This window comes from Fukomys damarensis, unplaced genomic scaffold (genome assembly GCF_012274545.1).
Source record: "Fukomys damarensis isolate Sample0158 unplaced genomic scaffold, DMR_v1.0_HiC HiC_scaffold_15, whole genome shotgun sequence".
Taxonomy (NCBI): domain Eukaryota; kingdom Metazoa; phylum Chordata; class Mammalia; order Rodentia; family Bathyergidae; genus Fukomys; species Fukomys damarensis.
The window spans coordinates 31,313,270-31,328,122 of NW_022900927.1; the positions used below are offsets into that span (position 1 = coordinate 31,313,270).

General features: G+C 36.7%; 1 protein-coding gene across 1 annotated transcript in view; it reads left to right on the forward strand.

Moving 5' to 3' along the window:
- The window catches only part of Helb (DNA helicase B), a 32,350-nt gene that overhangs the window by 12,710 nt on the left and 4,787 nt on the right, over positions 1-14,853 (forward strand). The window contains exons 6-12 of the mRNA XM_010644226.3: positions 1,451-1,592; positions 3,564-3,718; positions 6,703-6,784; positions 7,253-7,312; positions 8,700-8,925; positions 10,764-10,907; positions 13,457-13,945. Coding sequence (XP_010642528.1) covers positions 1,451-1,592; positions 3,564-3,718; positions 6,703-6,784; positions 7,253-7,312; positions 8,700-8,925; positions 10,764-10,907; positions 13,457-13,945 — 1,298 coding nt within the window. The remainder of the gene's footprint in view (positions 1-1,450; positions 1,593-3,563; positions 3,719-6,702; positions 6,785-7,252; positions 7,313-8,699; positions 8,926-10,763; positions 10,908-13,456; positions 13,946-14,853) is intronic.

A 14,853-nucleotide genomic window follows, 5' to 3' on the forward strand; every position in this document is an offset into this window, starting at 1 on the left:
AAAAGAAGAATAGATAAAGAAATAAAAAAATCAGATCTAACAAAACAAAATCCCAGTAAAAAACAAAACAAAACAAAAAAAAAAACAGACCACTGAAGTGAATAGACATTTTTCAGAATAAGATGGACAAATGACCGATATATACATGAAAAATGTTCAGCATCTCTCACCATCAGATGTTGCAAATTAAGTGAAATAAATCAGACACACAAGTTTAAATATCACATTCTTTCTCTAGAGGAAAAAAATGAAGAGCAAAATAAAAGATAGGTAATAAAAGTAGGGAGATAGATCATTTTCTAAAGGGAAAGGGATCAAGAGATGGAGGGAGGCGGGTAGCACAGAGGGATGAGTGAAGAAAAAAGAATTGGGATGTGTTATGTACATGTACCAATTTCACACAAGGAATGTAAACCTGTGTGATAAACATGTATAAAAATAGAGGAAGGGGATCAAGGGATGGGTGGCAGGGGAAGGAAGGAAGGGAAAAGGATGAAAAAGGAAATAAGATGTGTTATGTTCATGTACCAGCTTCCCATGATGAATGTAAACACTATACACATGTACTAATGACTAAAAGAGAAAAAACTAAAGACAAAGCACAATGAAAAAAAATGGAGATTCCATTTTAGTCCAGCAAGAACGGCTGTCATCAAAAGTCCTAAAAGGGCTAAGGATTTAGCTCAATGGCACTGTGCCTGCCTCACAAGTGCAAGGTCCTCAGTTCAATCCCCGGTACCGAAACAAAAAAGTCCAAAAAGAAGTTGTGTTATGTACATGTACCCATTCCCTAAGATTATTGTAAACTGCATTACTGCAAACATAGTAATGTAAAAAACAGATACAAAAAATGCTGGTGAGGCTGCAGGGGAAAAGGCACCTTCTGCATTGCTGGGAATGTAAGCTGGTACATCCATTACTGAAATCAGTGTAGATTCCTCAAAAAACTAAAACTAGAAATTTCATTTGACCCAGACGTTCCCCTTGTAGTTGTCTTCCCCAGAGAGTTAAAGCCATCACACTACAGTGATTCATGCATATCTACATTTATTGCAGCACAATTCATAATAGTTAAATCTTAGAAATGGTCTATGTACCCCATCAACAAATAAATGGATAAAGAAAAAATGGGATATTTATACATTAACTCTGCAGCATAAGCTTAAAGATGGATAATGGATATCCCTTGTGGATATAACGTTAAGTAAAATAAACGAGAGACACTAGTTTATTGCATAACTTCTCTGATCTGAAATGCCCAAAGTATAAATAATTTAAAAGCAAAAAATTGATCAATAGGAATCAGGGAGATTATTGTTTTGCATATGGGAAAGGGATGTAGAGATGGGGGAGGGGAATAAAAAGAAGATACATTAAGTACATGTACAAAAATAATTACTAAATTTTAGTATCTCCATTACCCACTGTATCTGTCTTTTTTTCCTTTTAGGTGATATTAGACAGCTACCCAGTATCGAACCTGGAAACTTGTTGAAAGATCTTTTTGATACTCTTAAGTCAAGAAAGTGTGCTATTGAGCTAAAGACAAACCACAGAGCAGAATCTCAGCTAATTGTGGATAATGCTACACGGTATACTATGATGAAAATTTTGCATTTTGTCTCTGTTGTATTAGAGATAAAAGTAAGCTATATTGTATGTATATACTAGCTTTGGAAATTATTAATTTAGTACAATATATTTATTATGTCTTTTAGCAAACCTGTTCTTTAAAGTATATACATTTTTCCCACAATTAGAGAAATAAAGTAGTATTTTTCATTGCTGATCCTGCATAATTATGGAAATTTAAGAATGGATGTGTTTTCCTAACACAAAATGTACATATGGTTGCTGTGCATTCCACTAATTATATCTATGAGCTCCAGATCTGTGAATTGATCCAATTATGGATTGAAAGTATCTGAAAAAAAAAATTGCACCTGTTCGGAACATACACCGATTTTTCTCTTACTATTCCTTAAACAATGCAGTATAACAACAATTTACATAGCATATATTAAGTACTGTATGGAAATACAGATGATTTAAAATATATAAGAGGATGTGCATGGATTATATGCAAATGCTACATCATTTTATGTAAGAGATTTGAGCATCTGAAAATTTTGATTACCATATGGAGTCCTGTAACCAATCCCCCACAGCTAACAAGGAAAAAAAAAAACAACACAAAAAACAAGGGGTAACTGCATATGAATAAAGTTGCTTTTAGATAAGAGATTGGAATAAACCCAAGAGGAACAGAGATTTGGGAATGAGTTCATTATCATTCAAGGGAGCATTAGGAAAAAAATTTCCCCTAATTTTTTTCAGGGACAGCTCACAGTAAAAAATATTAAATAATTAATTTCACTCCTAGATGAATCTAGTGGTGCCCACGGTATATACTTCTTTTAAAGTAGAAGAGTGTTTTCTTCCCTCAGTCTTTGTCTTTGGAGTGATCCTCTGTAGATTGAGGCATTCAGCTTCTCTGTAATTTGTGTATTAGAAAATAGAGAACAATTCAGAAAAATCAGAACAGTTACTATTACTGTTTTATGACTTTTAGTGTATCAGAATTCACTTTTGTTTTTGACTCTCTCTTTACAAAATATTTGTGTGGCTTGAACATTTCCTGGTTGGGTGTCAGCAGAAACTTAAAACATTCCAAACCTTTTTCTCTGTGCCCTGTTTACACTTGACTGGATGGTGGGAGTGGAGGGGGAATTAATGGGAATAGGGTAAATGCTGTGGATTTATATTAAGACATTCAAAAAGAGTGCATTTGGATGTGTAATATTCTTTTCTTGTAACTCTTGTCTCTGTCTAAAGAACATCTTATTTTTTGGTAGATGATTGGTCATTTTAAAGTCTCTTAAATTTGAAAAATCTAAAGCACATCAGATTCTTTATCAGTCAGTTTTATAGAAGCTCAGGAATTCCTTTTAGTAACCCATTTAGTTTCATTTGACTCAAGCTGTGTTCCTATCATCCTTTTGTCTTCATCACCATCTTTGGCTATTGTTGACTGTGAGGATCTCTGTCGTATGCTAGGGATAAGTTGCTAGAGAGAAGTTTGCTACATGTCTGGGGTCAGAAGTAGAACAGGAAATCCAGGATGATTCCCAGAACCCCAGAAATTCACTCTGAGATATTTCCAGCAAGAGCAGCCTTCACGTCTCTTTTCTTCTCTTTCCACTCCTGTTTGGCAAAAGTTGAAGCCTCTTACTGCTCACCTGTGAAATGCGGCTTATACCTACCTTTTATGACCTCTTAGTTGTCTGGAGATAAGTAGGTCAAGTATTCAGAGTGGTGCATAGTACATCCTCTGATAATTCATTTGATTCTTTATATTTGCTAGGAATAGGGGACTAATCGGTGAATGTAGCACCATAACTTTCTGGTCTTTCAATTATACTATAAAACTCATTTTCTGTTTCTAATTCATATCTGGGTGGTCTTTCTCCCCATTTATTGTTATTAGCAAATGTTAATCATATATTTTTATATGAAAAACATTTTTAGATATAGTGCTCTTGGTTTTGTATTTTATCCTTAAGAATCTCAGAACGCCAGTTTCCAAAATTTGATGCAGAATTAAATATCTGTGAGAATTCTACATTCCCCATCTCAATTCAAGATAAGACATTCATTTTTGTCAGACTTCCAGAAGAAGATGTTAGTTCCCAGTCATCTAAAAGTGATCATAAGTTCTGTAAGTATAAACTGCTATATGTCAGGTGAAGTACAAGTAATTCTGTTTTGTAATAGTTATTAAACGAGTAGTCATAAGTTCATTTGTAAATGACTACTTAAAATTTTATTTGATGGTAAAGGCAAATACTGCTAGTAAAAAAGGTTCACTGAAAATGAATGAATGACTCAATGTGTAAATCTTCAGAAGCAGATGTTCCTAGAAGTTTGTAAAGCAACTCTTTTCTCCATAGTAAAGACACAATAAATAATTTTCAGATGAATAAACAGATGTAGGAAATTTTGTTTAAAATAAAGCAAAGCTCCAGTAAGCCAAGTTTACTCCAGCGACAGCAAATTTTAGTTGATGAATTTTTTTTAAAGCAATTTGAAAAGCAAATACATTGAGTGCATTTGTGAAACAAAAGTTACAGTTGTCCAACTGTTGTGTTGCGTTCCTAACAGTTCTGTTTTATAAAATAGACAAACATTGCTTCTAAGCATGGTTGTTACGATGACAACCTGGCAAGGCTGAGAAAGAATGGGACTGAGAATTGTCTTCTTTAACCTGTGCCTTTCACTTGGCCGTGTGTAAAGTGGGAATCAGGTGATATTTCCTGTGGCCCAGTTGTGAGGGTGGAGGCATTCGTGTTATGAGGCACAACAAATTTTAGTTTTGTGTGAATTATAGATACCATTACATTGGCTATTGCAAGTAATTTATTTAAATAGAGCAAACCTGTTATAATCTTTATTTTCTTTAAACAATGATGGCATTCTTTTTTTAAAAAAGATAGTGTAATTTACTAAAAATTCACTCAGTAAAGACTTAAATGATTATTATAGATGAGGTTTTATTATAAATGCCATGGTTCTCAAAGGTATATTCTCCTCCACTTAAACATTTCACTCTATGCAAATTGAAATGACAGGCAACTTTGAAAACTTAAAATGCATTTTTCTCTTTGCATGTGTCCCCAGCCTTATTTCCCTTGGGTTAGAGATCATTGCTTTGTTGCAGTATGTTTTTTAAAATAAATGGGACCATATAACATATAATGTATAACATGCCTTCTTAATTAGAGAAGTAATTTAAATTATCTTAAGGAATTAAGTGACACTGAAAAATTTCAAGTAGAAATTATTCTTCTTTGTAATCATTCTCTTTCTCTTCCCCCTAAAAAAAAAACAACCTTACAAAGGTCATGTACCTAGTGAAAGCTTGGTGTATTTATCCCTTAAACCTTATTGTATTTGTGTGTCAATATATATTATTTACTTTAGTTTAACATAAATTGGATTATATGCTGCATATCATTTTGTGTTGGTTTTTATTAAATATGTTATAAATGTAACTAATGTTTAGTCTCAATAATTTAGTTGGTGTGAGGCACTATTATAGAGGAAGAAAAAGATTCAGACAATTAGGAATAGCTTTTTTTGCCACTCTATTATAACTCTGCCTGAAATATTACTAGTTTATTTTGGAACATTTCTGGTAACCATTCTTTACATACATGAGAATGTACTTTAAAAAGAAAAAGAAAGTTGTCCATTTCAGAATAGTAGCAGAGTGTAGCTGATGCTGATTGTATGTCTTAATTAAAAACTTCTGCTGGAAAATTAGTCCCTTCTTGAAGTAAACTGGATAAATATTCCTTAGAGAGGCATTCAGTACTTTTTTATTAATAATTAAGTGACCATTTAAGTAAATTATACTCGTTATTGCATAGTACAGAGAACTAAAACAGGATTCATGGCTAAACTAGAATTTCATAGATGCTAAAATATAAATCTTAGAATCAATTAAATAAATATCAATCTGCGTGAAACACAGAGGGTAAAAAAGCAAGATATAAAACAGCGCAATCCTATATATGTGTAAATGAAAACAACAGTTTGGGAGACCTTTGGAAATTTCTGTTTTGGCAAGCCAGAGGTTGGCTGGTGGGCAGGCTGAATTTTGGCTATTTTGTAGAGATAATCCTGTCTTCATCAGAATGAATGAATGGTTCAGCAAGCAACTTGACCCTCTTAGAGTAGGGTGTCACAATGTCTAGGCTTTTGAATTCCCCCATGATTCATCTGCTACTAGGGAAATACACAAGAGCCAGAGAGTTTCTTTCCAAATTTTTATTATAATGTTTTTTTGCTTGAGAAATGTTTACCTCTTGCACCACTGCTGTGAGACTAGAGAAAGTCTGCTTGTCAGTATGCCAGTGTGAAGAAGTTGTGGTCAGTGCATGCCACATGGTCAGTCATCTTAGATCTAAAGAAGAGGAAGTCAGCCACTTTGCCCCACTGGAAAACTGCCACCATCAGCTATCATTTTTACAATTGTAATGTGGATGTAATAAGTGGTCAGACTACTTAACAGCTAGTAGGGCACAAACCCCAATGGCTTCTCTGTTCTGGAGCTAAAGTTTTAGTGGTTGAATCATGGGGACATCCGGGAGAAGGAAGAAAAGGTTGGGATGGGACATTAGGCATTGTGTTATTAGGGTGTTAGTGACCATTTTCCAGTCAACAGAGAAATGTCTTGATGTTGTATACTGATATGTATAAGGTGAATAACAGCTCTGGATATAATGATACCTACCTTGTATGAGTGTTGTGAATATTAAATGAGAGAACATAGAAAGCATATATTCTCAAATTCTAACTCATTACGGCTAGTATCACAGGGACTTCAAATTTTACACTAGGAATTCAACATATTTTGTGTGCTTGCTCATTTCTTAAATTCAGCATTCACAAATCATCAGTGAATAATATGTGATGAGTGTATTGCAAATGAGGAGCAGTTCTGGCCCTCGGTTGACTTTATTGAGCATGAATGTCTGAAACCCTATTTTCCATTCTCTTTCCTGGTCCTCTCACCTGTGTAGGGAAGGAAGAAGTGAACTTGTATTCCACTTGGTGTGGTATTTTCCCTTAGGAGGGATTCTACATTAATTTCTCATTGGAAATATTTTGTGTGTTAATTCTTTTCTCTTGAATTATCAGATTTATATTCTGCAGTTAAAGCTTTGCTGCAAGAAAATGACTTTAAAAGTGCAAAAACATCACAATTCATTGCATTTCGAAGGTAAAGAATTCACGGTAGTTTATGTTTCATCTATGGCTTTTAAATTTCATAACTTTAAAGTCAATTCTGTTTGAATGGGATACTCTCATAATTCATCACTTAATTTTCATAATTTTGGAGTGTTTGCTGAATATGGCAGAGGGTTCTTTCTACCTAACATATTTAGAAACTCATAAGAAATCTAAGTGGAACAAAAGTGCATGTAAAGATAAAAAATAAAATATTTTTTGCTGGAGAAAACTCTGGAAACTTCTTCCAGAATCCATTATGTTACCTGGAGTGTAGCTTAGTGGCAGACTGCTTACCTAGCATGCACAGGGCTCTGAGTTCAAGCCCCAGTATGCATGTGTGCGCGTGTGCGCGCACACACACACACACACAGAATGCAGAGTATGATAGTTGTTGATAATGTAAATGAGCTAATAACAGGTAGCATTAAGATGGCCCATTCATTTTCCTGTGTTTCAGGCAAGACTGCGACATAATCAATGACTGCTGTTCTAAGCACTACACCGGTCATCTCATCAGGTAAGCATCCTGAAGAAATGGCATTTTTGAGGACAGTTTTTCCTTGATACACTGTTATTTTGCTTGCTTTGACATTTGTCACTTGTAGCCACATATTTGAAAAAATGTTTGCCTCATTTGGGAAGTACACTCATCTCTTCAATTAAATACATATCCATAGGAACTTTTTGGAAATGAGTACAATAAGAAGAAAAATGAGGGATGATATTTTCCTTGTGGTTTCCACGTTGGAAACCTCCAGTTTCTCCAGGATAAGCATGGGAGTGAAGGAGAATTTCTAAAATTGTGACATGCCTGTGCTTGTTTCTGAGAGCCTGAACACCTTCCTGACTAGCTATGAGAGAATTTGGAGTGTGGAAAAGCCACTCTGTTGATACATAGGAAAAACAAATGCTTTTATCTTACACTTATAACCATCTGCTCATTGTTCAGCGTGAACATTCTGTATCCTGTGGTAGGGCCTCCTGGCTGCTGAAGAAAAATATACTAAAAAATGGTGTGAGGTACCCTAACAAAGGATAAAAAGCACGTGTGGGATATATAATCATGGTCCTAGTAGCTGTGATCTTGGGTAGGTGATTTCAACTTTTTATGTATGCGAAAGAAGATACTCAACCTGTAATTCCAGCACTATGGGAAGCCGAGGCAGGATTGCTACTTTGAACTCAGTGTGGACAACATAGTGACTTAGCAAGGCAAAGATTTTTTTGTTGTTGTTTTTGTTTTTGGTACTGGGGCTTGAACTTCTAAATCCCTGGCCCTAGCAATATAAAATTTTAAAAAGGGATAGGGGTGTAGCTCAGTGCTAAGTCTCTTGGTTCAATCTGTAGTACCTGCTCTTCTGCATACCCAAAAAGGTATACTTGAATTCCTTGTAGAACTGGAGTAACAATGTAATGAAATAGTATACTCAAAACACTTACCACACAGTAACTGTCATATTGCCACCATTTATTCAGTTTGCTATTAATCTGAAACAGTCTTGTAATTATTATTGTAGAAACATATATAAGCACTTTCTGACCTGAAATAGGACAGTGAGAAGAGAGACTGGAGAAATAAATTTTGCAGAAAAAAAAATCAATATGGTTGTTTATATCTTTTAAAAATAGGGAGGAAAGAGTATTTTTATCAGAATTTCTAACTTAAAGAAATTTAGCTGTGAAATGTCACTTGAGTTTGAGTTGATTCAGAGCATATATGTAAGTAATCAAATGGCACACATGAGAGCCTGATTTCTTGTTGGTCTTTGGAAAACCAAAGTGATATACAGAAAGTGTGAAAATCATTTTAATAATTTGCTTGAACCTGAGTGAGTGTTTAAACAAAACGAAATTGAGATTTTTCCAGGCTTTGATGATTATGTATTATCACTTTTTATCACTAGAGACCATCAGAAGAGATTCATATTTGGAATTGATGATAAAATTTGTTGTACCAGGAATGCATACCTCTCAGAGTTACTTCCTGACAATCCTTCTGAAACTCAGGCAAATAGTGATCTACAGGCCAGCGGTGAAGGCTTTTGTGGTACTCGTGATTTTTCTAAAAATAAGCATGAACTTGAAAGTGGTATTCGACTATGTAATGGAGAAATATTTTTCATAACAAATGTAGGTGTCAGAAAATTCCTTTGTACCAGTTAGAAAAATATTTGTTTATTGCTCTAGAATTTATGCACAATTTTTTAATCCTATCAGGGGTGATAATGTTGTTCCAAATTTTCTTATTAAGGATTTTTACATCCATGTTCATGATGAACATTGGCTTATAGTTTTCTAATAATTTCTGGTTCTGGTGTCAGACTTGAGAATAATTGAGTGGGGAAGTGTTTCTTTTTCTTACAGTTTTCTAAAAGACTTTGTGAGGAGCATTTTAAATAAGTTTTTAAGTGCTAGAGTCAAGAAAAAACAGGCACAAGTGATCATTTCCTTGATTGTAGCATAACTGTAGTAACTGTGGAAGTGATTGCTTTATATTTGCTCTCATTGTGTAGATACCTTCTGAAACTTATAATATTCTTTAAAAGCTATGTGGAAAAGTACAAGGTCTGATAAAAAAATATAGTGAATGCTGCTTTTCAGTGCCATGGAACAAAAAGGCAGTGATCTTTTATATGGGAAACAGCAGTAACTGTGTGACAGATCTCAACTTGTCCTGTGCAGTCAGTCTGTTACGAGCTGTGGTTGAGAGAAGATGTGTTATCAAGTGTGCTATAAAGCATGTATTCTGAGCAACACATTTCACTGGAATTGCACTATCCTGCTGCCTCATATTCTAGCTTTAAAAAAAAAAGCCAGCATAGAAGATGAAACTTTGCTCTATGATCATGATCCTGACAGAAGTTTCGGTCAGAATTCTCAATGGAAATAACCCAGTGCTTGTGTGAAAAAAGCACATCAATTAAAACCTAGTGTGAAGGTGATGTTAATTGTGTTTTTTGACCTTGATGAAATTGTGTGAGCTGAGTTTGTACCAAGAAACACTCATGAACTCCAGATGTTGTAAGAGCTCAGTAGAACTTCTAGGAAATGATGTGTGCAGGAAACGACCTGAGAAATGGGCCAGTAGTTTCATCCTCCATCACGACAGTGCTCCTGGAATGGCACATATTGCCTCTGAAATGACAGTTTCTGTCACATAAAAACATTACAGTGTGTCTTCGTCCACTTTATTTACTGCTTCTGGCACCATATGACTTTTGGCTCTTCTGCATAGTCAAAATGGCCACGAAAAGTGAAGTTTTGTGTCTGTTTAAGAGTGGTGATGAACCTGTGGCATGTGTGTTCGGCTGTTCGTTATCACTGAAAGCTTTAAAAAGTTCTCCATCACTGATTTAAGATCAAGTAATCGGGACAGCACAACTAAAGATACTCATGAAAGATGACTTCCAAAGCTGCCTCAGAGAGTGGCAAGAGCGATGGGATAGTGTGTTTGAAGCAAGGGTTGTATGTGGGGTGTCTTTTATTGCAATACATTTAAACAAATGTGAGCATTCACTGTATGATTTGATCACATCTTGTACTTCATGAAGTGTGAAGGACTGAACACCTTTGTGTTTGTATTTGAATGTGGATATATTCAGATGAGTATAGATTTTAAGCCTTTTGACAAAAAATTTTTTTGAGTTGCTGGGGATAGAACCCATGGCCTGATGCACGCTAGGTTCAGTCTACCACTGAGCTACCCCCCCACCACTAAGAGCCCTGAAATTTTTTTTTTTTTTTTTTTTTTTTTTGGTACCGGGGATTGAACTCAGATCTTTGCGCTTGCAAGGCAGGCCACTGAACCACTGAGCTAAATCCCCGGCCCTTGAAATTCTTAATTGTAATGAATATATATGCTATTGTACTTATAAGGTGCTTACATTTTATTTTCAATCCAAAGATAGAATGTCTTTACTGGGTAGATGTTAGAAGACATATAAAATAGTTCTTTGTTTTGGTGGCAGGATGTAACTGATGTGACTTTTGGAAAGAGAAGATCTGTGACTCTTAGTAATATGGCTGGCTTGGAAGTGACTGTGGATTTTAGAAAACTTATGAAATACTGTCACATAAAACATGCATGGGCCAGAACTATTCACACTTTTCAGGTAAGAGTGGGATTTTAGAAAACTATTTAAATAGCTTACCAAGCCATGAAGTACATCGCATTGTTTTCTCTTTAAATTTTCATTGCTTTGTTATTGTTATTTGCAGTGGGAAGGGGAAACTGAACACAGGGCCTTGTGCAGGCTGCTCAGGTACTTTACCACTAAGCTATATTCCTAGCCTTTGATTTTATTATTCTTTATTAATTAGAAAACAAAGTGCCGGGCATGGTGGCACACACCTGTAATCCCAGCACTCGGGAGGGAGGCTGGGGCAGGAGAATCGCTCTGAGTTCAAGACCAACCTGGGCTACATAGTGAGTTCCAGTTCAGTCTCAACTACATACTGAGACCCTGCCTCAATAAACGCCCCCCCCAAAAAAAAGAAAAAAGAAAACAAAGTGCCCAAGAGTGTGTGAAATATTAGACAGACAGTAATCTTTTGCTCTTTTTGCTTTGGAGCTCTCTTTACTTTCAGGAACTGAGACATTAGCACTGCAGCCTTGTCTCTCTGGTCTTCCCCTCCTGCCTCAGTCTCCAGTAAGGCCTTACTGATCTTGTCTTTATGTAAAATGTGGTAGTTTGTTAATTATGAATCTTGCTGTGCCTTATTTTGGATTTTTAAAAACATTACACAGAACCAGGCTTAATGACACATGCCTGTAATCTGAGTACTCTGAGAGGCTGAGGCAGGAAGACTGCAAGTTTGGGTCTCCCAGCGGCCATCTAACAATTTAGCAGGACCCTCCTCAAGGTAAAAAAAAAAAAAATCTTTAAAAAGTATTGGGATGTAGCTCAGTGAGAAGGCCCTGGATTCAGTCATCGGTACTACTAAATAAATGAATAAAAACATTACATTAAAATATTATTTGTCTTGATTTCCAAATGTCTTGGCACCCAATAAATTTTGTAGCTGAGAAAGCTCAGGCCTACTTTTCACCTTCCTTAGGAAGTGACTTCTGTCCTGTATCTGTTTTGTATAATTTCTATTCATATAAAGACAATTTCTTTATAAGATTTCCTGTCTGTATTTAAACAAGTAATATCATGTTTCAGTACTTTTGCAGAAAGGGGAGAAGTAGCACATATATTTAAAATGTATTTAGCATTTGTATAACCAAATATTATTGGCTTTTCTTTTTGGTTTATTCAGCTTTGTTGGAATATAGTCTCCATATACATTTTAATTATAAAGTTGAGCAAGTTTTGAAACATGTATCATTTCCCTCCAAAAAGGTAGAGAAAAGATTGCGAGCCAACCCCTTTTTTAAAATTTTAAACTTATTTGGGAATAATGTTAGAGTTACAGAAGAGTTGGAAAGATAGCACAGAGTTACAGCATACTCTTTACCTTGCTTTCTCTAAAATAACATTTTATATAACTGGTACACTTGTCAAAAACAAGAAATTCCTATCATTGTACATAGTACAGTGCACAGTACACATAGTAGCATATGTATATAAAATGTATTTGTATAAGTCTCATTTCTAAGATCTAGAAGCTTTGGAAAGAAAGATTTATCAAAACTGTACAGTCTGAAGAATTGGTTCAAGCCATCTAAAGGGACAGAAGAGCTTACTGTGAAGAGTGTTTTTCAGTGCACCTGTGTTTTTCACACACCCCAGCTTGTCGATTGTTGTCCTCCAGTTCCCCTTTGGTAGGAGCGGTGTGCGAGCAACGGAGGAATCAGCAGTTCCAGCCGCATCTTCACCTGTGTTGGCACTGGATGTGCTATTCTCAAAACAGGAACTGTGAATAGCTCCAAAACATGAAATTGTTTTCTTACGGTTACATGGATGCATTGAGTGTTTTTCTTGCCTATACAATTCTCAGTTTACTAAACTTAAAAAACAAAGGTTAATTGTTCTCTTTTGTACATCTTGATAGAATTAATAAATGGTTCAAGAATGGGAAAATACAATAGAAGCAAAATAATCATCCCTAGGCCCTTCATTTTGAGACATAGTAATTCAAATTTTGATAAAATTTCCCTTTTTATTTTATGTTGTATCTTTATGTTTTATGTACAGTGCTATTTTGTGTCAGAATAATTTTTTAAATAATTGTGGCCGTGCTCCATGTATAGCATTCAGCTTGTTGTATTTTGTTATATTGTTATATTTTAAAAGTATCTTTGATATTTGCAAACTAAGATATATATACCTCAAATGTCTCATATGTGTGTGTGTGTGTGTGTGTGTGTGTGTGTGTGTATGTAACCTTTTTGAGGAATACTTTTTTGCCATTATAAGTAACATTGGGATAATACCTTTATATATAAAGTCCATACAATCATTTTAAAGTCTTTGATTAAGGAAAATTTAGCACTGCGAAGTTTGTTGCTCAGTTCCCACAAGCCGGTTATGGACCCATGAGACTTGAACTTAGCATCATATTTAGCAAGCGTGAGTTCCAGGATCATGAGTAGCATAGATCCGAGGGTAGATCCGTGTGAGCGTGCTGCCCCCGCGGGGTGTGTGTGAGAGCACTATGAGGATGCTTCGTGAGGTGTGGGCACCCACGGTCTCCATACTGTCCTCTTGCCTCTCAGGGGTCTGAGGAGCACACGGTTGCCTACGTGGTGGGGAAGGCAGGACGCCAGCACTGGCAGCACGTCTACACGGCGGTGACCAGGGGCCGCTGCAGAGTGTACGTCATCGCGGAAGAGGCTCAGCTCCAGAGTGCAATCAGGAGACCAAATGTTCTCAGGCAGACTCGTCTAAAACACTTCTTGCAAAATGAGCTCTCCGTTAGATGTGCTTCTCCAGCAGATTGTCCTTGCCAGCCTGAGAGCTCTGGAGAGAGTGGAGGACCCAGCCTGCCAGCAGCGCCCCTTCCTAAAGACACAGCCAGCACTGTCACAGGTGGTGCTGCCAAGAGCCAGTCCTCTTTGGCCGACGACAAGATGGCTACCTTTATGACAGGGTGGAGGTTTTCTTCATTTGATGAAATGTACACAGATGAGGATTTGTCACCACCTCCAGGCTGCAAAAGAACCTCTGGCGTGAACATCTGTGACAGTCCAAGCAAAGTTTCCAAGGTAGGAGTGATGTTTGAATGTACTCAAGTTTTTTTTCAGAATTGCTGACTTCAGTGTGCTTACAAGGGGCCTTGTACTTCTGTGAGTGTTACCTTGTGCTATAGCACTCGTAGCATCTGCTTCTCATTCCTGCCAAGCTTCCTCTGTCTGTGCTCAGTTGATCCTAGCACTATTTCTCACCAGCTGAGGCTTCCTCTCTAGGCAACCTCCATGGATGAATGGGTGCTGACGTGCTCAAGAAACCTGTTGTCACTCTGTACCTCTTTACCACTGTCTTGCCTTTCAGCTCTCCTCCCTTGCCCTTCCTTTACAGACCATAATATTACTTTATCCCCGCAGTTTCATTGATATAGCTTGCCAGTTCTTCTTGTCAACTTCAAGGGCCTTTTTATCAGGTATTGTTTTTGACTTTTCTCTGGGCTTTTTCTTTTTTTTTTCCCCTTTGCAGTACTGAGGAGTGGAACTCAGTGCATTTGTTTGGAGCAACATCCCCATCCCTTTGGAAATTTTGAGACAGGGTCTCACTAAGTTGTTAACCTAAGTTGAATCCAAACATGCAGTCCTCTTACCCTAGCCTCCTAGAGTGCTGGGGCTATAGGTGTTCATCACTGGGCCTGGCTTCCCCTGACATTTAATAGTTTCAACAGTGCTGCTGTTTCAGTGTCTCCTTCGCTTGGTTACAGTGGTGCTCAGTCTAACACTTCCCCTCCAGTGACCTCTCCACTTTGTCTCCGTACTACCACTCCAGATCTGGTGATACTTGTCTTACAGTTGCAGCCATCCTGTTTTGTTTTGTTTTTGGCACTGGAATCGAACTCTGAACCTTGTGCTTACGAGGCAGGCGGGGGCACCACTGAGCTAAATCCCTGCCCCTCAGCCATCCTCTTTGTACCAATCACTGTTCAAAA